The 22330-nt window shown below is 56.2% G+C and overlaps 1 protein-coding gene across 3 annotated transcripts; it reads left to right on the top strand.

Moving 5' to 3' along the window:
• Positions 1-8651: 8651 nt before the first annotated feature.
• Positions 8652-19364, top strand: LOC127035376 (surfeit locus protein 4-like). 3 transcript variants are annotated; one of them, XM_050925158.1, is made up of 7 exons: positions 8675-8779; positions 11339-11464; positions 13087-13273; positions 15754-15830; positions 17294-17337; positions 17862-18048; positions 18862-19364. In XM_050925158.1, exons 2-7 carry the CDS (start codon positions 11453-11455, stop codon positions 19126-19128), a joined length of 774 nt encoding a protein of 257 aa, XP_050781115.1. In that variant the 5' UTR covers positions 8675-8779; positions 11339-11452; the 3' UTR covers positions 19129-19364. The 3 variants fall into 3 exon arrangements, with proteins under 3 accessions (XP_050781116.1, XP_050781114.1, XP_050781115.1); XM_050925159.1 differs by lacking the exons at positions 11339-11464; positions 18862-19364 and adding an exon at positions 18210-18838 and having other exon boundaries at positions 8652-8779; XM_050925157.1 differs by lacking the exon at positions 11339-11464 and having other exon boundaries at positions 8655-8779.
• The last annotated feature ends 2966 nt before the right edge of the window (positions 19365-22330 follow it).

Genomic DNA, 22330 nt, shown 5'->3' with positions numbered 1-22330 from the left:
ACTGTGGCCATGGGTAGGTGTGAGGAGGTGTCGCCGTGGCCAGGCGTGAGGTGCTGTGGCTGCGTGTGTGGCACTGTGGCCTTGGGTAGGTGTGAGGAGGTGTCGCCGTGGCCAGGCGTGAGGTGCTGTGGCTGCGTGTGGGGCACTGTGGCCGTGGTTAGGTGTGAGGAGGTGTCGCCGTGGCCAGGCGTGAGGTGCTGTGGCTGCGTGTGGGGCACTGTGGCCGTGGCCAGGCGTGAGGTGCTGTGGCTGCGTGTGGGGCACTGTGGCCGTGGTTAGGTGTGAGGAGGTGTCGCCGTGGCCAGGCGTGAGGTGCTGTGGCTGCGTGTGGGGCACTGTGGCCGTGGCCAGGCGTGAGGTGCTGTGGCTGCGTGTGGGGCACTGTGGCCGTGGTTAGGTGTGAGGAGGTGTCGCCGTGGCCAGGCGTGAGGTGCTGTGGCTGCGTGTGGGGCACTGTGGCCGTGGTTAGGTGTGAGGAGGTGTCGCTGTGGCCGGGCGTGAGGTGCTGTGGCTGCGGGTGGGGCACTGTGGCCGTGGTTAGGTGTGAGGAGGTGTCGCCGTGGCCAGGCGTGAGGTGCTGTGGCTGCGTGTGGGGCACTGTTAGTGTGGCCAGGCGTGAGGTGCTGTGGCTGCGGGTGGGGCACTGTGGCCATGGGTAGGTGTGAGGAGGTGTCGCCGTGGCCAGGCGTGAGGTGCTGTGGCTGCGTGTGGGGCACTGTGGCCATGGGTAGGTGTGAGGAGGTGTCGCCGTGGCCAGGCGTGAGGTGCTGTGGCGCGGGTGGAGCACTGTGGCTGTGGTTAGGTGTGAGGAGGTGTCGCCGTGGCCAGGCGTGAGGTGCTGTGGCGCGTGTGGGGCACTGTGGCCGTGGTTAGGTATGAGGTGGTGTCGCCGTGACCAGGCATGAGGTGCTGTGGCGCGTGTGGGGCACTGTGGCCGTGGTTAGGTGTGAGGAGGTGTCGCCGTGGCCAGGCGTGAGGTGCTGTGGCTGCAGGTGGGGCACTGTGGCCGTGGTTAGCTGTGAGGAGGTGTCGCTGTGGCCAGGCGTGAGGTGCTGTGGCTGCGGGTGGGGCACTGTGGCCATGGTTAGGTGTGAGGAGGTGTCGCCGTGGCCAGGCGTGAGGTGCTGTGGCTGCGTGTGGGGCACTGTCGCTGTGGCCGGGCGTGAGGTGCTGTGGCTGCGGGTGGGGCACTGTGGCCGTGGTTAGGTGTGAGGAGGTGTCGCCGTGGCCAGGCGTGAGGTGCTGTGGCTGCGTGTGGGGCACTGTCGCTGTGGCCGGGCGTGAGGTGCTGTGGCTGCGGGTGGGGCACTGTGGCCATGGGTAGGTGTGAGGAGGTGTCGCCGTGGCCAGGCGTGAGGTGCTGTGGCTGCGTGTGGGGCACTGTGGCCATGGGTAGGTGTGAGGAGGTGTCGCCGTGGCCAGGCGTGAGGTGCTGTGGCGCAGGTGGGGCACTGTGGCCGTGGTTAGGTGTGAGGAGGTGTCGCCGTGGCCAGGCGTGAGGTGCTGTGGCGCGTGTGGGGCACTGTGGCCGTGGTTAGGTGTGAGGAGGTGTCGCCGTGGCCAGGCGTGAGGTGCTGTGGCTGCATGTGGGGCACTGTGGCCGTGGTTAGGTATGAGGTGGTGTCGCCGTGACCAGGCATGAGGTGCTGTGGCGCGTGTGGGGCACTGTGGCCGTGGTTAGGTGTGAGGAGGTGTCGCCGTGGCCAGGCGTGAGGTGCTGTGGCTGCGGGTGGGGCACTGTGGCCGTGGTTAGCTGTGAGGAGGTGTCGCTGTGGCCAGGCGTGAGGTGCTGTGGCTGCGTGTGGGGCACTGTGGCCATGGTTAGGTGTGAGGAGGTGTCGCCGTGGCCAGGCGTGAGGTGCTGTGGCGCGGGTGGGGCACTGTGGCCGTGACCAGGCATGAGGTGCTGTGGCGCGTGTGGGGCACTGTGGCCGTGGTTAGGTGTGAGGAGGTGTCGCCGTGGCCAGGCGTGAGGTGCTGTGGCTGCGTGTGGGGCACTGTCGCTGTGGCCAGGCGTGAGGTGCTGTGGCGCGGGTGGGGCACTGTGGCCGTGGTTAGGTGTGAGGAGGTGTCGCCGTGGCCAGGCATGAGGTGCTGTGGCGCGTGTGGGGCACTGTCGCTGTGGCCAGGCGTGAGGTGCTGTGGCGCGGGTGGGGCACTGTGGCCGTGGTTAGGTGTGAGGAGGTGTCGCCGTGGCCAGGCGTGAGGTGCTGTGGCGCGTGTGGGGCACTGTGGCCGTGGTTAGGTGTGAGGAGGTGTCGCCGTGGCCAGGCGTGAGGTGCTGTGGCTGCGTGTGGGGCACTGTGGCCGTGGTTAGGTATGAGGTGGTGTCGCCGTGACCAGGCATGAGGTGCTGTGGCGCGTGTGGGGCACTGTGGCCGTGGTTAGGTGTGAGGAGGTGTCGCCGTGGCCAGGCGTGAGGTGCTGTGGCTGCGGGTGGGGCACTGTGGCCGTGGTTAGCTGTGAGGAGGTGTCGCCGTGGCCAGGCGTGAGGTGCTGTGGCGCGTGTGGGGCACTGTCGCCGTGGCCAGGCGTGAGGTGCTGTGGCTGCGTGTGGGGCACTGTGGCCATGGTTAGGTGTGAGGAGGTGTCGCCGTGGCCAGGCGTGAGGTGCTGTGGCTGCGTGTGGGGCACTGTGCCCATGGTTAGGTGTGAAGAGGTGTCGCCGTGGCCAGGCGTGAGGTGCTGTGGCTGCGGGTGGGACACTGTCGCTGTGGCCGGGCGTGAGGTGCTGTGGCTGCGGGTGGGGCACTGTGGCCATGGGTAGGTGTGAGGAGGTGTCGCCGTGGCCAGGCGTGAGGTGCTGTGGCTGCGTGTGGGGCACTGTGGCCATGGGTAGGTGTGAGGAGGTGTCGCCGTGGCCAGGCGTGAGGTGCTGTGGCGCAGGTGGGGCACTGTGGCCGTGGTTAGGTGTGAGGAGGTGTCGCCGTGGCCAGGCGTGAGGTGCTGTGGCGCGTGTGGGGCACTGTGGCCGTGGTTAGGTGTGAGGAGGTGTCGCCGTGGCCAGGCGTGAGGTGCTGTGGCTGCGTGTGGGGCACTGTGGCCGTGGTTAGGTATGAGGTGGTGTCGCCGTGACCAGGCATGAGGTGCTGTGGCGCGTGTGGGGCACTGTGGCCGTGGTTAGGTGTGAGGAGGTGTCGCCGTGGCCAGGCATGAGGTGTTGTGGCGCGTGTGGGGCACTGTGGCCGTGGTTAGGTGTGAGGAGGTGTCGCCGTGGCCAGGCGTGAGGTGCTGTGGCTGCGGGTGGGGCACTGTGGCCAGGGTTAGGTGTGAGGAGGTGTCGCTGTGGCCAGGCGTGAGGTGCTGTGGCTGCGTGTGGGGCACTGTGGCCATGGTTAGGTGTGAGGAGGTGTCGCCGTGGCCAGGCGTGAGGTGCTGTCGCTGCGTGTGGGGCACTGTGGCCGTGGTTAGGTATGAGGTGGTGTCGCCGTGACCAGGCATGAGGTGCTGTGGCGCGTGTGGGGCACTGTGGCCGTGGTTAGGTGTGAGGTGGTGTCGCTGTGGCCAGGCGTGAGGTGCTGTGGCTGCGTGTGGGGCACTGTGGCCAGGGTTAGGTGTGAGGAGGTGTCGCTGTGGCCAGGCGTGAGGTGCTGTGGCTGCGTGTGGGGCACTGTGGCCATGGTTAGGTGTGAGGAGGTGTCGCCGTGGCCGGGCGTGAGGTGCTGTGGCTGCGTGTGGGGCACTGTGGCCATGGTTAGGTGTGAGGAGGTGTTGCTGTGGCCCCACAGGTTAGGTAGGTGTGAGGTGGTTAGGTGTGAGGAGGTGTCGCTGTGGCCAGGAATGAGGTGCTGTGGCTGCGTGTGGGGCACTGGCCATGGTTAGGTGTGAAGAGGTGTCGCCGTGGCCAGGCGTGAGGTGCTGTGGCTGCATGTGGGGCACTGTGGCCATGGTTAGGTGTGAGGAGGTGTCGCCGTGGCCAGGCGTGAGGTGCTGTGGCTGCGTGTGGGGCACTGTGGCCGTGGTTAGGTGTGAGGAGGTGTCGCCGTGGCCAGGCGTGAGGTGCTGTGGCGCGTGTGGGGCACTGTGGCCGTGGTTAGGTGTGAAGAGGTGTCGCCGTGGCCAGGCGTGAGGTGCTGTGGCTGCGTGTGGGGCACTGTGGCCGTGGTTAGGTGTGAGGAGGTGTCGCCGTGGCCAGGCGTGAGGTTCTGTGGCGCGTGTGGGGCACTGTGGCCGTGGTTAGGTGTGAGGAGGTGTCGCCGTGGCCAGACGTGAGGTGCTGTGGCTGCGGGTGGGGCACTGTGGCCGTGGTTAGGTATGAGGTGGTGTCGCCGTGGCCAGGCGTGAGGTGCTGTGGCTGCATGTGGGGCACTGTGGCCGTGGTTAGGTATGAGGTGGTGTCGCCGTGACCAGGCATGAGGTGCTGTGGCGCGTGTGGGGCACTGTGGCCGTGGTTAGGTGTGAGGAGGTGTCGCCGTGGCCAGGCGTGAGGTGCTGTGGCTGCGGGTGGGGCACTGTGGCCGTGGTTAGCTGTGAGGAGGTGTCGCTGTGGCCAGGCGTGAGGTGCTGTGGCTGCGTGTGGGGCACTGTGGCCATGGTTAGGTGTGAGGAGGTGTCGCCGTGGCCAGGCGTGAGGTGCTGTGGCGCGGGTGGGGCACTGTGGCCGTGACCAGGCATGAGGTGCTGTGGCGCGTGTGGGGCACTGTGGCCGTGGTTAGGTGTGAGGAGGTGTCGCCGTGGCCAGGCGTGAGGTGCTGTGGCTGCGTGTGGGGCACTGTCGCTGTGGCCAGGCGTGAGGTGCTGTGGCGCGGGTGGGGCACTGTGGCCGTGGTTAGGTGTGAGGAGGTGTCGCCGTGGCCAGGCATGAGGTGCTGTGGCGCGTGTGGGGCACTGTCGCTGTGGCCAGGCGTGAGGTGCTGTGGCGCGGGTGGGGCACTGTGGCCGTGGTTAGGTGTGAGGAGGTGTCGCCGTGGCCAGGCGTGAGGTGCTGTGGCGCGTGTGGGGCACTGTGGCCGTGGTTAGGTGTGAGGAGGTGTCGCCGTGGCCAGACGTGAGGTGCTGTGGCTGCGTGTGGGGCACTGTGGCCGTGGTTAGGTATGAGGTGGTGTCGCCGTGACCAGGCATGAGGTGCTGTGGCGCGTGTGGGGCACTGTGGCCGTGGTTAGGTGTGAGGAGGTGTCGCCGTGGCCAGGCGTGAGGTGCTGTGGCTGCGGGTGGGGCACTGTGGCCGTGGTTAGCTGTGAGGAGGTGTCGCCGTGGCCAGGCGTGAGGTGCTGTGGCGCGTGTGGGGCACTGTCGCCGTGGCCAGGCGTGAGGTGCTGTGGCTGCGTGTGGGGCACTGTGGCCATGGTTAGGTGTGAGGAGGTGTCGCCGTGGCCAGGCGTGAGGTGCTGTGGCTGCGTGTGGGGCACTGTGGCCGTGGTTAGGTGTGAGGAGGTGTCTCCGTGGCCAGGCGTGAGGTGCTGTGGCCGTGTGTGGGGCACTGTGGCCGTGGTTAGGTGTGAGGAGGTGTCGCCGTGGCCAGGCGTGAGGTGCTGTGGCGCGTGTGGGGCACTGTGGCCGTGGTTAGGTGTGAGGAGGTGTCGCCGTGGCCAGGCATGAGGTGCTGTGGCGCGTGTGGGGCACTGTGGCCGTGGTTAGGTGTGAGGAGGTGTCGCCGTGGCCAGGCGTGAGGTGCTGTGGCTGCGGGTGGGGCACTGTGGCCAGGGTTAGGTGTGAGGAGGTGTCGCTGTGGCCAGGCGTGAGGTGCTGTGGCTGCGTGTGGGGCACTGTGGCCATGGTTAGGTGTGAGGAGGTGTCGCCGTGGCCAGGCGTGAGGTGCTGTGGCTGCGTGTGGGGCACTGTGGCCGTGGTTAGGTATGAGGTGGTGTCGCCGTGACCAGGCATGAGGTGCTGTGGCGCGTGTGGGGCACTGTGGCCGTGGTTAGGTGTGAGGTGGTGTCGCTGTGGCCAGGCGTGAGGTGCTGTGGCTGCGTGTGGGGCACTGTGGCCAGGGTTAGGTGTGAGGAGGTGTCGCTGTGGCCAGGCGTGAGGTGCTGTGGCTGCGTGTGGGGCACTGTGGCCATGGTTAGGTGTGAGGAGGTGTCGCCGTGGCCGGGCGTGAGGTGCTGTGGCTGCGTGTGGGGCACTGTGGCCATGGTTAGGTGTGAGGAGGTGTTGCTGTGGCCCCACAGGTTAGGTAGGTGTGAGGTGGTTAGGTGTGAGGAGGTGTCGCTGTGGCCAGGAATGAGGTGCTGTGGCTGCGTGTGGGGCACTGGCCATGGTTAGGTGTGAAGAGGTGTCGCCGTGGCCAGGCGTGAGGTGCTGTGGCTGCATGTGGGGCACTGTGGCCGTGGTTAGGTGTGAGGAGGTGTCGCCGTGGCCAGGCGTGAGGTGCTGTGGCTGCGTGTGGGGCACTGTGGCCGTGGTTAGGTGTGAGGAGGTGTCTCCGTGGCCAGGCGTGAGGTGCTGTGGCGCGTGTGGGGCACTGTGGCCGTAGTTAGGTGTGAAGAGGTGTCGCCGTGGCCAGGCGTGAGGTGCTGTGGCTGCGTGTGGGGCACTGTGGCCGTGGTTAGGTGTGAGGAGGTGTCGCCGTGGCCAGGCGTGAGGTTCTGTGGCGCGTGTGGGGCACTGTGGCCGTGGTTAGGTGTGAGGAGGTGTCGCCGTGGCCAGGCGTGAGGTGCTGTGGCTGCGGGTGGGGCACTGTGGCCGTGGTTAGGTATGAGGTGGTGTCGCCGTGGCCAGGCGTGAGGTGCTGTGGCGCGTGTGGGGCACTGTGGCCGTGGTTAGGTGTGAGGAGGTGTCGCCGTGGCCAAGCGTGAGGTGCTGTGTCGCGGGTGGGGCACTGTGGCCGTGGTTAGGTGTGAGGAGGTGTCGCCGTGGCCAGGCGTGAGGTGCTGTGGCGCGTGTGGGGCACTGTGGCCGTGGTTAGGTGTGAGGAGGTGTCGCCGTGGCCAGGCGTGAGGTGCTGTGGCGCGGGTGGGGCACTGTGGCCGTGGTTAGGTGTGAGGAGGTGTCGCCGTGGCCAGGCGTGAGGTGCTGTGGCTGCGTGTGGGGCACTGTGGCCGTGGTTAGGTATGAGGTGGTGTCGCCGTGGCCAGGCGTGAGGTGCTGTGGCTGCGTGTGGGGCACTGTGGCCGTGGCCAGGCGTGAGGTGCTGTGGCTGCGTGTGGGGCACTGTGGCCGTGGTTAGGTGTGAGGAGGTGTCTCCGTGGCCAGGCGTGAGGTGCTGTGGCTGCGTGTGGGGCACTGTGGCCATGGGTAGGTGTGAGGAGCTGTCGCCGTGGCCATGCGTGAGGTGCTGTGGCTGCGTGTGGGGCACTGTGGCCGTGGTTAGGTGTGAGGAGGTGTCGCCGTGGCCAGGTGTGAGGTGCTGTGGCGCGTGTGGGGCACTGTGCCCGTGGTTAGGTGTGAGGAGGTGTCGCCGTGGCCAGGCGTGAGGTGCTGTGGCCGTGTGTGGGGCACTGTGGCCGTGGTTAGGTATGAGGTGGTGTCGCCGTGGCCAGGTGTGAGGTGCTGTGGCTGCGTGTGGGGCACTGTGGCCGTGGTTAGGTGTGAGGAGGTGTCGCCGTGGCCAGGCGTGAGGTGCTGTGGCTGCGTGTGGGGCACTGTGGCCGTGGTTAGGTGTGAGGAGGTGTCGCCGTGGCCAGGCGTGAGGTGCTGTGGCGCGGGTGGGGCACTGTGGCCGTGGTTAGGTGTGAGGAGGTGTCGCTGTGGCCAGGCGTGAGGTGCTGTGGCTGCGTGTGGGGCACTGTGGCCGTGGTTAGGTGTGAGGAGGTGTCGCCGTGGCCAGGCGTGAGGTGCTGTGGCTGCGTGTGGGGCAGTGTGGCCGTGGCCAGGTGTGAGGTGCTGTGGCTGCGTGTGGGGCACTGTGGCCGTGGTTAGGTGTGAGGAGGTGTCGCCGTGGCCAGGCGTGAGGTGCTGTGGCTGGGTGTGGGGCACTGTGGCCATGGTTAGGTGTGAGGAGGTGTCGCCGTGGCCAGGCGTGAGGTGCTGTGGCTGCGTGTGGGGCACTGTGGCCATGGTTAGGTGTGAGGAGGTGTCGCCGTGGCCAGCCGTGAGGTGCTGTGTCTGCGTGTGGGGCACTGTGGCCGTGGTTAGGTGTGAGGAGGTGTCGCCGTGGCCAGGCGTGAGGTGCTGTGGCTGCGTGTGGGGCACTGTGGCCGTGGTTAGGTGTGAGGAGGTGTCGCCGTGGCCAGGCGTGAGGTGCTGTGGCTGCGTGTGGGGCACTGTGGCCGTGGTTAGGTGTGAGGAGGTGTCGCCGTGGCCAGGCGTGAGGTGCTGTGGCGCGGGTGGGGCACTGTGGCCGTGGTTAGGTGTGAGGAGGTGTCGCCGTGGCCAGGCGTGAGGCGCCGTGGACGCTACTGAGGTGATTTGGCCTTGGCCGCTGTGGGGTGCGCTGGCCGCTGTGGGGCGCCCCAGCCGGCCGTGAGGCGGGGGCCCGGTTCCAGGTCTCCTAAGTCCCAGGCTGGGGCCACTCTCCCGCCCCCCCTGGTGAGCTGGCTCCCCCTCCCCCACCGCAGCCCTCCGAGGGCGGGAAGGTGGCGGTAGCGCGTGGCTCCTCCCCCGCCACCAAGAGTGAAGGCTGGAACCGGCCGCCATGGCTATGGAGGCAACGCCGCTGAAACGAGCGGGTCTGCCTCGGTAGTCATGGCCGAGGGCGCCCACGTGACCCCCAGGGGGTGGGGTAGGACTGGGATCATCCCTGTGACTGGCTGCGCTCTGGCCACGCCCACTGCCGCCGTCGGCCACGCCCTCTCTGTTCCCCACTCTCGGCCCCTGAGGAGACAGTGAGGCTGGGCCGGAGCCGACTATGGCGCCCAGTGGAGACTTGATGGGGGCTGCTGAGGACCTGGCCGACCAGGTGAGGGGGAGAGGTGTCCGGGCTGGGGGCGGCTCCTCCTGGAGGAGCGGGAGCTGGGACTGGCCTGCCCCCTCCCGCCCGCGAATGGTTTGGTCCATCCCAGCGTGGGAGCCATTGAGGGAGTGGGAGATACCATCTCCCTCAAGGATAGTGAGGGGTGGGACGTACCACCTGCTCCTCTTATAGTGAAGGGGGTGAGTATGGAGAAGGGAGTCTCTACCATGTGCCCCTGGGGAACGGACTGTACCACCTGCTGCCCCCATAGAGAAGCAATGGGGGATGTACCATTATAGGGAGGGTATTGGGGGAATCTGTAAAAAAGGGGGTGGGATATACCACCCGCTTTTCCTTCTCCTTCCCCGGGGGGGGGTACCAATTACTGCTGCTTTCTTCCCCCCCCCCAAGCGTGGGGTTGTCTGTGGGGAAGGGATGGGGAGCCTGTAGGAAGGGGGTATGTACCACCTGCTTCTCCTTATGCTTGGGGGGAGGGATGTACCACCTGTGCCCCCCCCACACAGCAGGAAGGTGGGCCAGGGAGAAGAGTGGGGGGAGGGGCTGTACCATGTGTTCTCCCCTCCCCCTCCTGCCCCCATGGGGGGTGGTATTGAGAAGGAAGGGGACCCACATCTTGTGGTTGGAAGGGGGGTACAGTGTACAGGACACCCAGCCTGGGGTTTGCAAGGCTGCTATTTGTAGTATTGGGGCAGGAAGGGAGCCCATCCCTATCTAAACCCCCCCCCCCCAACTCGGGGAGGAACCGCTAAGCCCACTACGCAATTGGTTTCTGGGGACAAAAAATGAAAAAACAGGAGCAGGAGTGAGGTCAAAGTTTAAAAAAAAAATCAAGAGTGTGGGGAGGAAGGGGACAAAGAGCACAGAGCCCCTGACAGTGCCCAGCACTCCTCCCACGTGTCTAGTAAGTGGGGCTGGTGCACTATGGGATGCTCCGTTGACTTGAATTGATATTTTCTTTTTGTGCCTCGAACCATGAAGTAATGACTCTGATGGGATTAAAATTTCTGCTTTCCTGATTATTTCCAGTTGATATCAGTTCCCTCAAAATAAACAAACCCAAGGCTAGAACAGGGGAATTTGTTCTCCTGAGCACCGTGTGCAAGGGGTCAGTTATAATGGGAGAGGGAATCTTCATGTCACTGGTTCAGTCCCATTCCGCACCAGTAGTAATCTAGCATTACCTTGTGATAATCACACTTCACTAACAGATTAGTGAATCGAACCTCACAGCCCACGAATGGCAGGTGTTATCCTCATGTTGCAAATGGGGAAACTGTAACACAGAGAGGGGAAATGACTTACCTGTGGTCATACGGTGAATCAGTGACAGAGCTGGGAATGGAACCTGGGAGTTCTGACTTCGTTTTAGCAGATTGCTAAAATTGCAGAATATCTTCATAGTGCTCACGAGTCTCAACTAAACTCCTACTAGGACTTGCACAATTGCTGTCAGTATTGCAATTGGCTCTCTTGCCAGAGGTCAGAAAAGATGTAAAACAGATGCTAACAAAGATGGCTTTGAAAGGTCTAGGGTAGGCAATGCAAGCTGCCTTTAACACGTGCTAAAGTGGTCAAATTACAATCTTGGCTAGGTTATGTTAGACCAGGGGTCGGCAACCTCTGGCACGCGGCTCTCCAGGGTAAGCAGATGGATGTGGATCCAAATTTTATATCTATCACCCTGCAAATCTGCGGATATCCACTTTATATCCATTGACCATGTTTGCAGATGGCGGAGTGGATGCGGATACAAATTTTATATTTGCGCAGAGCTCTACTGATAAACAGGGTTTTGGTATGAGTACACTTAACATAACTGATGGACTTTAGAGGATGTAACCTGGTTTCAGACAACAGGGATTTGGGGATTAAACTGATTTCTACTCAACTGATTGCTCAAATCTGACAGAGATGGGGGCCATAAAGCTACGTAGCCAGCTAGTGCTTTGGGATCCTTCAGGATAGGAAGGCATTATAGAAATATAAGTAGTGGTTAAAGGATTTGAGGTAGGCTCATAGATTCTAAGTCAGAAGGGACCATTAGAGCATCTAGTCTGACCTTCTGTATATCACAGACCATAGAATTTAATTCAGTTACCCCTATACTGAGCCCAATAACTTGGCTTTTTTGCCACCCTGCTATTCTGCTTTTTCCTCAGCAGTGTGTTCTGGCACGTAGATCTAGTGAGTTTTCTTTGGCACTGTCCCCTCTCACACCAGAAATACATCTAGATTAAAGTTAAATCGAGCTCCTTAGAAAGCATATGTGGTATCCTGTGTTATAGACACAGGCACTTTTAAATCCTGCTTATGCTATGAAAAGAGCAATGTTTTAAACGTGATTGGAGCCAATCCATGTTATAATATGGTTTAATCTAGCTGGTATGAATGGAGGAAAGCTGTGTTTTAAAGATGCTTGAGAATACTGTTCATATCCTTGTAGGTTCCTGTGCTTTCACAACCATGGTTATTTTTGTAGTGTAGACAGGGCCTTAACGTTCGATAAACTTTCAATTTGATTTGATTGTTTTGACTTATTCACAGACTCCACCAGTAATTCAGTGCCACGTTGGGAAGGCACCTATTTGATAACAGAGAGCCTTTTGCAGATGAAATTATTACCTTGGTTAAAGGACTGTTTCTGCATCTGAAGCAGGAATGGTGATAGAGGTGTGTATGTTATGTGTGTGTTACTTAGGAGTGTGGGGAACAGACTACACTATCGCTGCCTATGCTGTGTTGTATCCACAGAACAAGTATTTTGGCCTCCAGGCCAGCCAGTTTGCCATCTCTCAGGATCAAAGAGCTCATTTAAAATACTGAGGTGCTTGGAGATGAAGGTTAAGTGTATGGTTAGATAGAACTTAAAACTTCTGAATCAAGGGTGTAGAGGAGGTTAGATGTGGTCTTGCCTTCCCTCTCCTCCCCTTCTCTTCTTTCATCGTTGTCCTCCCTCCCAAAAAACCCATGGTATTTAATAAACGTAGTAATAAGAATATCTGTATCCCTAGAAGTTTGTTAGAGGATGTGTTAATGAACATTGGCTGCTGTTGAGTATCATACTTTACATGTATCCAGCCTTTTTCATCCTGAAAGAAACAAAGGACTTTTCGAAAGAGTTTGGGACATTTGAAACATTCAGGTATTTGGATAATTGGGAGCTCCGTTTCTGTGAAGCTGTGGGATGTAATACTTTGATTTAACTTTTGGTTGTTGGGCTTGGTGTGTAGGTGCTGCGTGGTGTGGGTGGCCTGTGATCTACAGGACGTCAGAGTAGGTGATCTGGTGGTTCCTCCGGCCTTGAACTGTCTGACTTTCTGACTTAGAGATTCGTTAGGGCAAGGATCATCTTTTTGCACTGTGTGTGTGCTGCAGGTAGCACAGTGGGGTCCGTGGGTGGGACTCAGAGGCACCGCTGCAGTACACCTACTACATTTCGCTTTATTTCCCCTGGGAGTCAGACTGTGTCCACATCACAGCTACCAGCTAATATTGTAACCTTGGACAAGATCCATCATCCTCCACCGTGCCTCGTCTTCCAAGGGGTTAAGGACTGAATGGAGATGTGAGGTGTAGCCCGGAAATTTATACTGAAAACAGTAGGGGGTGGTTGGTGTACTCAGATGTGAGACAGTTCCAAGGAATTGGCTTGCCTGGCTTGGGCCCCTCTTGGATGGTGGAAGACGCTTCTAGACTAATAGCTACTAGGCAGTCTCCTACCCTGCTTCAGTGAATCTCTACTGTGTGGGGCTACAGAACGAACACACAGCGTAGAGCTGTGCGAATCACCTGCTCTTCAAAGCAGCGTCCTACAGCAGTCCTACCACTTCAAAGGTGTCCTTGTATGTTTTCCCAGAGTTTTTAAACTGGGAGTTGGGACTCTTGGGACCTACTCCCAGTTTTGAAAGGAGAGTGTATTCTAGTGGGTAGAGCAGGGGACTGGGAGTCTGGACTCGTGGGTTCTATTCCTGGCTCTGGGAAGGCATGTGGAGTGGTCAGAGCAGGGGCTGGGAGCCGCTGACTCGTACAACCTTAGAAGAGTCAAGTTGCAGCTCTCACCTCAGTTTTTCCATCTCTAATATGGGGCTAATACCTGCCTCCCAGAGGCGAAGTGAAGATTTATTAATGGAAGTGTGTAAGGTGCCCTCAGATTCTCCTCTGACCAAAGTCGTATCGCTTTTGGAGCTGGGTAACCTAACAACTTGTTGCTTCAGCTGCTGTGGGCCATTGTCTTCTGACTCTCTAATGCTGCCTTTTGTTCTTCCTCCTCTGGCCATATCTTCCCCCTCCAGTTCTTGCGGGTGACAAAGCGCTACCTACCTCACCTGGCTCACCTCTGTCTGATCAGCACCTTCCTTGAGGATGGGATACGGATGTGGTTTCAATGGAACGAGCAGCGGGATTACATCAATATGTCGTGGGGGTGCGGCATCATCTTGGCCACACTATTCGTATTAATCAACATGTCTGGACAGCTGGGTAAGAGCCCTCCCACCTCAATGATGCTTCTGAGCTGCTGTTTGGAAGGGAGCCTGGGTACAGAATCAAAGAAAGGACCTTGAGAGTTCATCTAGTCCAGAAACCCTCCATGCTGAGGCAGGGCCAAGTAACCGGGACCACCCCAGTGATGGATTCTACAACCTACCTCCATCAGTTGCTCCAGTACTTAACTATCCTTAGAGTTAGAAAATTTTTCCTAATATCTTACCCTAATCTCCCTTGCTGCAAATGAACCTGATGGAGAACAATTAATCACCATCCTCTCTGGCAACCTTTCACATATTTGCAGACTGTTATCAGCTGCCCCCTCAGCCTTCCCTTCTCTGGTCTAACCTTGCCCAGTTTTTTTAACCTTTCTTAGTAGGTCATGTTTTCTAAACCTTTTCCCATTTCCGTTACTCTCCTCTGGACTCTCACATTTGTCCACATCTTTCTTAAAGTGTGGTGCCCAAAAATAGACAGAGTACTCCAGCTGAGGCCTCATCCGTGCCAAATCGAATGGAATAATTACCTCCCATTAGGGCTGTCAAGCGATTAAAAAAATTAATCTTGATCAATCGTGATGTTAAACAATAATATAATACTATTTATCTAACTATTTTTTGCACTGTAAAAATAAAAGAAATATTATTTTTCAATTCTCTTGATACAAGTACTGTGGTGCAATCTCTTTATCATGAAAGTTGAACTTACAGATGTAGAATTATGCACAAAAAATAACTGGTTCCCGATCCTGCTGGAAAGGTATAACAAGTGGGGTTCCACAGGGGTCTTTTTTGGGACTGACTCTGTTCATTATCTTCATCAACAACTTAGATATTTGCATAGGAAGGATGCTTATTAAATTTGCAGATGATACCAAACTGGGAGGGATTGCAACTGCTTTGAAGGACAAGGTCATAATTGAAAATGATCTGGACAAATTGGAGAAATGGTCTAAGGTCAACAGGATGAAGTTTAACAAAGACAAATGCAAAGTGCTCCACTTAGGAAGGAGCAATCAGTTTTATACATACAGAATGGGAAGAGACTGTCTAGGAAGGAGTATGGCAGAAAGGGATCTAGGGGTCATAGTGGACCGCAAGCTAAATATGAGTCACCAGTGTGATGCTGTTGCAAAAAAAGCAAACGTGATTCTGGGATGCATTAACAGGTGTGTTGTGGGCAAGGCATGAGAAGTCATTCTTCCGCTCTACTCTGCGCTGGTTAGGCCTCAACTGGAGTATTGTGTCCAGTTCTGGGCACCGCAGTTCAAGAAAGATGTGGAGAAATTGGAGAGGGTCCAGAGAAGAGCAACAAGAATGATTAAAGGTCTTGAGAACATGACCTACGAGGGAAGTCTGAAAGAATTGGGTTTGTTGCATTTGGAAAAGAGAAGACCCTCTTTTAGATATCTGAAAACTGCCATCATGTCATCAGGAGGAGGGAGAAAACTTGTTCACCTTAGCCTCTAAGGACAGAACAAGAAGCAGTGGGCTTAAACTGCAGCAAGGGAGGTTTAGGTTGGACATTAGGAAAAAGTTCCTAACTGTCAGGGTGGTTAAACACTGGAATAAATTGCCTAGGGAGGTTGTGGAATCTCCATCTCTGGAGATATTTAAGAGTAGGTTAGATAAATGTCATCAGGGATGGTCTAGACAGTATTTGGTCCTGCCATGAGGGCAGGGGGCTGGACTCGATGACCTCTCTAGGTCCCTTCCAGTCCTTGAATCTATGAATAAATGTGTGATGTTGCCTAACACATCCCAGAATATTTGCCTTTTTCACAACAGAATCACACAGTTGACCCATATTCAATTTGTGATCCACTATAACCCCCAGATCTTCTTCTGCAGTACTGCCGCCTAGCCAATTATTCCACATTTTGTGCTTGTGCATTTGGTTTGTACATAGGTGACTTTCCCGCCTCTCCCCCAGCTCTGCAAATGCTGAGCATTGCACAGAGGCAGTATTTCACTGCAGAAGCTGGAATCCTTGAAATAGAAACACTCTGCCTGTCTCTGGCACCTTCCACACTGGGATCTCATAGCATTAAACTTCATGTGCCCCAGAGTGGTATGTCCCTCTTATGCAGATGGGGGAACTGAGGCACAGAACAGGGAAATGACTTTCCCATGGTCACACTGTGAGTCAGGGGCAGAGTCTGGAGTAGAACGTAGATCTCCTGTGATATTCCACCATGCCTTTGGAAAAAGACCTCTAAAGTCACCTAGTCAAGTGTCCCCCTGAGGCTGTTCTGTGGAGAAGCTCCTCTTCTAATTCTGATAAGACTCCTGTGGGTGTCTTCCCTCACTGTCTTTGACAATCTCACCCTGAATGTACTGCCTTGGTCGTAAAATGCCCCAAACTCCCTCACAGAGAAGAGTGAGTATTGAAAGGGTCATCTGTGTTTTTGTTAACCTGCATTGGCTCTGATGCTGATTTTTTCTGTTTTTTCATTCTCTGTGTCTCTGTTGCAGTTGGGTGCATTCTAGTCCTAGCCAGGAAGTTTGTTCCTTACGCTTGTTTTGGCCTGTTTGGGATTATCTTCATGCAGGTGAGTGGGAGATGGGCTAGCTTCATGACGCTGCTCCAGACGAGTACTGGATGCCACGGCTAGCAAAGAGTCTCCTGGCTGCTTGGTGGATTGATAGTAGTGGGCACTGATGGCCAGTAGCTGTGGAATAATGTGAGCTGTAGAACCATAAAAGTTAGAGAATAGAAAGACCAGTGAGCTATTATTAGGGTTTGTCTACATGGGGAGTTAATCAGAAGTAGCTATTCAAGAGTTCAGGTGAATTCTCAGTTCTAATGTGGATTACGCTAATTCAGAATAAAGCACATTTATTCTGAGACAAAAGTGTCTACACATGGAGTTAATCAAGGAAAGTGAATCTGCTTTAAATTCACACCCTCCCTTACTTGGGATTAATGTTCATATGTTGACAATCCCTTAGTCTGTGTCTCCCCTGGGACAGAATTGTGCCCTTCGCTCTATTCTCTGAAGCTTTCTCCAGTCGAATGTGTAAATGTCACACGCACCCGGGGTTTCCATCCCTTCCCTGGGAGATCCTGCTAGTACAGCTCACTATCTGGAAATGTCCTGCTATTCAGCCTAAACTTTCCCCTTTCTTACTTTCGTTCCTCCTTATCACTCCCCATTCTGTTAAACTAAACTTCTCACCTGTCATGGTGTCCTGCCCCCCTTCAACTATCTTTGTAGATCGTTATGTCCACCGACATCTTAATAATTGCTAAGTGATGGTTAACTCTTTTAAAGATGGTGCGGTGGATAGAGCACTAACATGAGACTTGGGAGAGACTCCAGTTCAATTCCCTGCTGTACCATAGACTCCTTGTGTGTTCCTGGGCATAAGCGCTGACTCCGTGGGTGCTCCAGGGCTGGAGCACCCATGAAAAAAATCAGTGGGTGCTCAGCGCCCACCCGTGGCCCTGCCAGTCAGCTCCTCCTCCTCGCCGCCAGTACCTCCTGCCTGCCAGCTGGCCCTGCCAATCAGTCGCTCTCCGCTCCCCTCCAGCACCTGCTGCTGATCAGCTGTTTAGCCATGTGCAGGAGGCCCTAGGGGTGAGGAGGCGGAGTGTGTGCGGGGCGGAGTAAGGGCAGGGCATGCTTGGGGGAGGGGACGGGGATAGGAAGAGGCGGGGTGGGGGCCTGGGTCGGAGTGGAGGTTGAGCACCCCTGGGGAAATTAGGAAGTCGGCACCTGTGCTCTTGGGAACTGAAGCCCGGAGAGAGATGTAGATGACTTGCCATCTGCACAATGGAGATAGTAGCCTGAAGATTCTGAGGTGCTCACCATTGACTTACTGCGGGGCCGTGCGCAAGAGGCCTCGCTGCAGGGCCTCTCTGTGCTTCAGTTCCCCCTCTGTGACATGAAATTGAAACTGACTCATCTTCCATGGGGCTTAACTTTTGAACAACTCCTTGAGATCATCTGCCGCAAGCAGCTGAACCTGTTACCTGGCCACAGGGTTTAAACTGGTGGTTTCTCTTTTGCAGACAGTCGCTTACAGTATTTTATGGGATCTCAAATTCCTGATGAGGTGAGTTACAGCCGATGAATGGAATTGGTGCCCTCATTTCTTTGTGGCTAAGTAGCAAGGCCTGGCTCCTAAAGGCAATCCCTGACTCCAGCGATTAGAACAGGAAAAATGGAGGAGAGGACTCCTGGGTGCTTAACCGCGCTCTGTCACTGGCTTCCTATCTGACCTTAGTCAAGTCACTGCTACTCTGTGCCTCAGTTTCCCCACCTGTCAATCCCTCCTGGTAGGGTTCAGGTTTCTCTAATGAACCCAAGTGCAATTTGATTCAGGATGGTAAGGGCTAGAGGCGAGCAGTGTTGCTTGGTGGGGGCTTGTGTAACCCGCTGGTGAGTGTGTGCTCCTGGTCCCCTTCTGTGCCCGACCCACAGAGGATACGAGTCTGTTACAGCCCCAGCCAGGGAGACTGGGCTCTTGCTTTTAAGCTGGAGGTGCCCGGTTCGGTCCGTGGCGTGGTAGTCATCACATTCACGTTAGAAGACAGCAGCTCCATGATCCATTGATCCTTTCACTTCCCCCTGCTGCAGGAACCTTGCCCTAGGAGGTGGGCTGCTGCTGCTGCTGGCAGAGTCCCGCTCTGAAGGGAAGTCCATGTTCGCCGGCGTCCCCACCGTGGATGACATTTCGCCGCGACAGTACATGCAGCTGGGGGGGAGGCTTCTGCTTGTGCTCATGTTCATGACACTGCTGCACTTTGAACTCAGCGCTTTCACCGTAAGTAGCCTCTGTTACATCCTGTCACTTGTCCTGGGGTCCCTCTCTGCTGCAGGCAGCCCATCCAGCAATGGGGCTGCACCCTGCACTTAGCCCTGAAGCAAAGGTATTGCCACGTCCCTCCATAGTTATGCCTGTGATGTCCTCCCCTTTCACTTCAGGGACCCTTAGTGCCGTTGGATTCTCCCCTGTAACCCATGCACAGCAGCAGTGTAGGCAGGTGAGTTGGCTGCTCTGTGTTGCAGGTTCCACGCCTTGTTTGGAATGTGTGTGGGAAGGAGAGCAGGGAGGTTACTCCACTGCTGGTTAGTCGCGAAAAGAGTGAGCAGAGGCCTCAGACCTCCCAACCCACCTGACCGTGCCTTGAGCTAGTGCAGTGGGCAGGATAACGTAGTCTTGCATCTCTGCTGCTTCCGCATTCCAGTCTGAACTGCTGCCTTCCAAGCCCTCCACGTGCAGCCAGCTCCTCTGCCCTGAAGTGTCTAACAAGCAAGACCCAAAAAATGGGGAGAATAGGCCAGGTATGGAAGGCTGCGGAGAAATGGGGGAGGTGACCACTGTAGGAAGAATCCCTAGTCGGAACTGGGTTTGAAGGAAGATGGAACTGAGTTGATGATCTTGGGGTTTATTCTCAGTTCTGGGGAAAAGTATTGCTCTAGCTGTGAGCAGGGAACTGAGAGCCAGAACACCTTAGTTCCATTCCTGGCTCTGTCGCTGACTTGCCGTTTGTGAAAAAGCCGTTTTATGCTTTCTGTTCCTGGCATAAAAGAGCTGTGCAGGTACTCATGTCTCCTGATATTCTCCCCATCCCAGATCTTCCAGGACATCTTTGGCATGGCATTGATCATCTTGGTGGCCATTGGTTTCAAGACCAAGCTGGCTGCCCTGACCCTGGTCATCTGGCTCTTCGTAATCAATCTGGTACAGAACGCGTTCTGGAACATCCCCACCTACCGGCCTCTCCACGACTTCCTAAAGTATGACTTTTTCCAGACCATGTCGGTAATAGGAGGCCTGCTGCTGGTGGTGGCACTGGGCCCGGGAGGAGTGTCAATGGACGAGCACAAAAAGAAGTGGTGAAGACAGGAGGAGAATGAAGAACGGGGAGGAGGCTTAGGGCAGACGGGGGGGGGGGGGTGGGAATCTTTTTCCTTACAACTTTTTTAAACTTAGTCCCATTTGTATATTTTTTTCTCCCTCATTCTGTTCTCTGGAGGTTTATCATTGTTCACTGTTGCCTTATCAGGATAGAAGAGTCTTTTTCTTTCTATCTGGTTGGACACATGTGTAAATTAAAATATATATACTATTCTACAGCCCTTGAGCCTTGCGTGCTGGTCCGTCCGTCAAGGCCTGGCTTTGTAATGAGCCCCTCTGCTATCCTGAGCTTGGATTGTTATAAAGTGCTCCTTTTGGGATGTAGAAAGAAAGCCCGAAAGGTTTACTGTCCTCTGACCTCTAGTCTCCTTATTGGTGGGTCAGCAGAGCCTTGCGGAGACCCGGAATATTGACATGGCTGTGAGCACAATGTAACAGAACAGAACAACTGAAAGAGGGTACAGAGGCAGCTACCTTCCTGCTGCTGGTACAATCAGCTTCCTTCTCTCCCTGAGCCAGGAGGCACACACATTTCAGAGTTACTTCCTGAGATAGGTGCATCCTGTAGGGGCTGTCTGTCTGTGCCAGACACATGCTCCCAGCCAGCTCAGTAATTCTGTCACAGTGTTACACTGTAAATATTGGAAACGTCAAGGCTTTCCTTCCCTGGCTTTGCTGGAGGACTCCCTGAAGGTCTGAAAGGCAGAGGATGACCCAAATATACATGGGTGTTTGAGTTAAATAGGTATTCAACATCCCCCAAAAGACAGTGTTTTAAACGACTGATCAGCCATTTATACTTCAGTATCTGCAGTGTTATTCTGCCAGTTCTCCATAAAGCCCTCTGAGGCAGATGTGGCCTGACTTTTTAATGTAAAAAGCAGAAATATGCCCCGTCTTATCTGTCTTCCAAATCCCACTTCCTGGCTTTCTTTACGTGGAAGCACAAGTCACAATTTTTGTTTCCCTGGGAGTGGGGGGCAGGGAAGGTCACTGTTAATAACATTGCAAAGGGTATCACTTTAACAGTACACAACTTCAGTGGTCCTTAGCCACAAACCCTGCAGCCTCCTCAGTGGACGCTTGGCTTAAGGCTTGGATCGTTTGACTTTCTTGGGGGCTGTCTGTTTTGAAGGAAGGCAGCGGCTCCTGGAATGAGCATCGTGCCCAAGCGGGTCTCTGTGCCTTATTTCCAGTTATGTTACCAGGGGCAAAGCTGCTACTTTTGGAGTATGATCCCGACTGCAAATCTGCTGGGGTGGGCAGGCTATTTTGAGTGGCAGCTCGGTCTCCAGGTTATGCGGCATCGGCACTAGACTGTAATAAGTGAATGCTAGAAAAGGTAAAAGTGAGCTGGGGTGGAGCGGTCAGGCACTCTGGCTGTGAGATCCTGAGGGTAGAAGCAGGAGATGCATGTAAGTAGTTTTCTTGTCTCTGCACCAGGTGGAAAGGCTCAAAGCTCTTACTGCTGCTATCCGAGGGGTGTGCATGTATCTGCTAGGAGAATCCTAGATATACAGGACTGGAAGGTACCTCGAGAGGTCATCTAGTCCAGCTCCCTGAGACAGGACCAAGTAAACCTCTAGACCAGTGGTCCCCAACGTGGCGGGGCATCTATGTGCGCCCGCCTACTGACAAGGGAGCGCCCCGCCGCCAAGGAGCGCGGCCGCCAGACAAGCAGCCGCTGAAATGCCGCCGAGAAGTCGCTGCTGAAATGCTGCTGCTTCTTGGCAGCATTTCGGTGGCTGCTCGTCCGGCAGCTGCTGCTCCTCACCAACATTTCGGTGGCTACTCATCAGCCGCCCGCCACACTGAGAGGTTGGGGACCACTGCTCTAGACCATCCCTGACAGGTGTGTTTAACCTGGTCTTAAAATCCTCCAGTGATGGCGATTCCTCAACCTCCCTTGGAAGTCTGTTCCAGTGCTTAAATGTCCTCACAAAGTTTTTCCTAACATCTAACCTAAATCTCCTTTGCTGCAGATTAAGCTGATTACTTTCTGCCTTACCTTCCGTGGACACAGAGAGCACTCTCACCGTCCTCGTTAGAACCACCCTTACATCTTTGAAGACTGTTACCAGGTTCCCGCTCCGTCTTCTTTTCTCAAGGCTAAACATGCCCAGTTTTTCTAACCTTTCCTCAGAGGTCGGGTGTTCTAGACCTTTCATTATTTTGGGAACTGCCCAATCCCGAACATCTAGAATCTCGCCTGCCACACAGGGACAGAGCTCTTGTCAGTTTGATAATTTTGCCTTTCACTGTTGCCAGTGTCTGGTGCTTCAAAGGAAGGCACAGATTCCTGTGAGGCAGCTTGTCTGCTCTGTGTGGCTGTTACATGGCAGGTGGACAGTCTGGCCAAGGGAACCACATTCAGGGGTAGCCTTGAGCTGCTCTTGATAGGCTGCTAGGATCTGTTGGAGGGGATACAGCTAGCCATGGAGCTGGCTGCTCTGAACCTGCCCCCCACCTTTGTTACTGCTCGGTTCTGGTTTCTAGCGTAGATGGGATTTGCAAACAGTACAGGCCCTGGGCAGGCCAACCCTTTGACGTATACTCATTGGTCCCTGTCTAGGCTGTTATCCGAGAATTGGAGCATTCTGCTTAGGGGCCTTGATCTTGAGCAAGTTCCTTAACTGGCTGTTCCGTACAGAAGATGATTAAACAAATCCGGCGGCGTTTTATTTCCCCTCTCCTCCAGCAAGAGCCTGCCTGGAGAAAAGATTTGACGCATCGTAGTGAGATCAGGGCCGCTGGCCAGTACAGCTGTTCTGCTCTGGGCCTTTTGTGGATGTGGGGTAAAGTTCTGCAGAGGTCCTGCTCTGGAGCACTGAGCCAGGCTGGCTCTTCCGCCCACGCCATCCAGCACCTCTACTGCAGCTTGCTGTCTGCAGTAAAGCAGTCTTGGAATCACTGGCAGAGATTAAGAGCGTTGCAAGTGTTTTCCATGGCTACGACTTGCACTGCAGGTTATAAAATCTGATAGGAGCCTGGTTGAATCCTTGGGAGCTCTGATAATATGTCACATTTCCTATAGAGCACTTTGTGCAAGGGTTTGAGAGAGCTTTGGGAACACACGTCCCATTATCCCTAACTTTCAGATGGGGAGACTGTGGCACACTGACAGGGGACTTGAGCTGGCTGAGCCGTCTCAGGCTGGGGCCAAGAGAAATGAAATGCCTGCTTT

The sequence above is a fragment of the Gopherus flavomarginatus genome, chromosome 16, assembly GCF_025201925.1.
Source record: "Gopherus flavomarginatus isolate rGopFla2 chromosome 16, rGopFla2.mat.asm, whole genome shotgun sequence".
Classification (NCBI taxonomy): Eukaryota; Metazoa; Chordata; order Testudines; family Testudinidae; genus Gopherus; species Gopherus flavomarginatus.
This window is presented reverse-complemented; position numbering and strand designations above follow the sequence as displayed.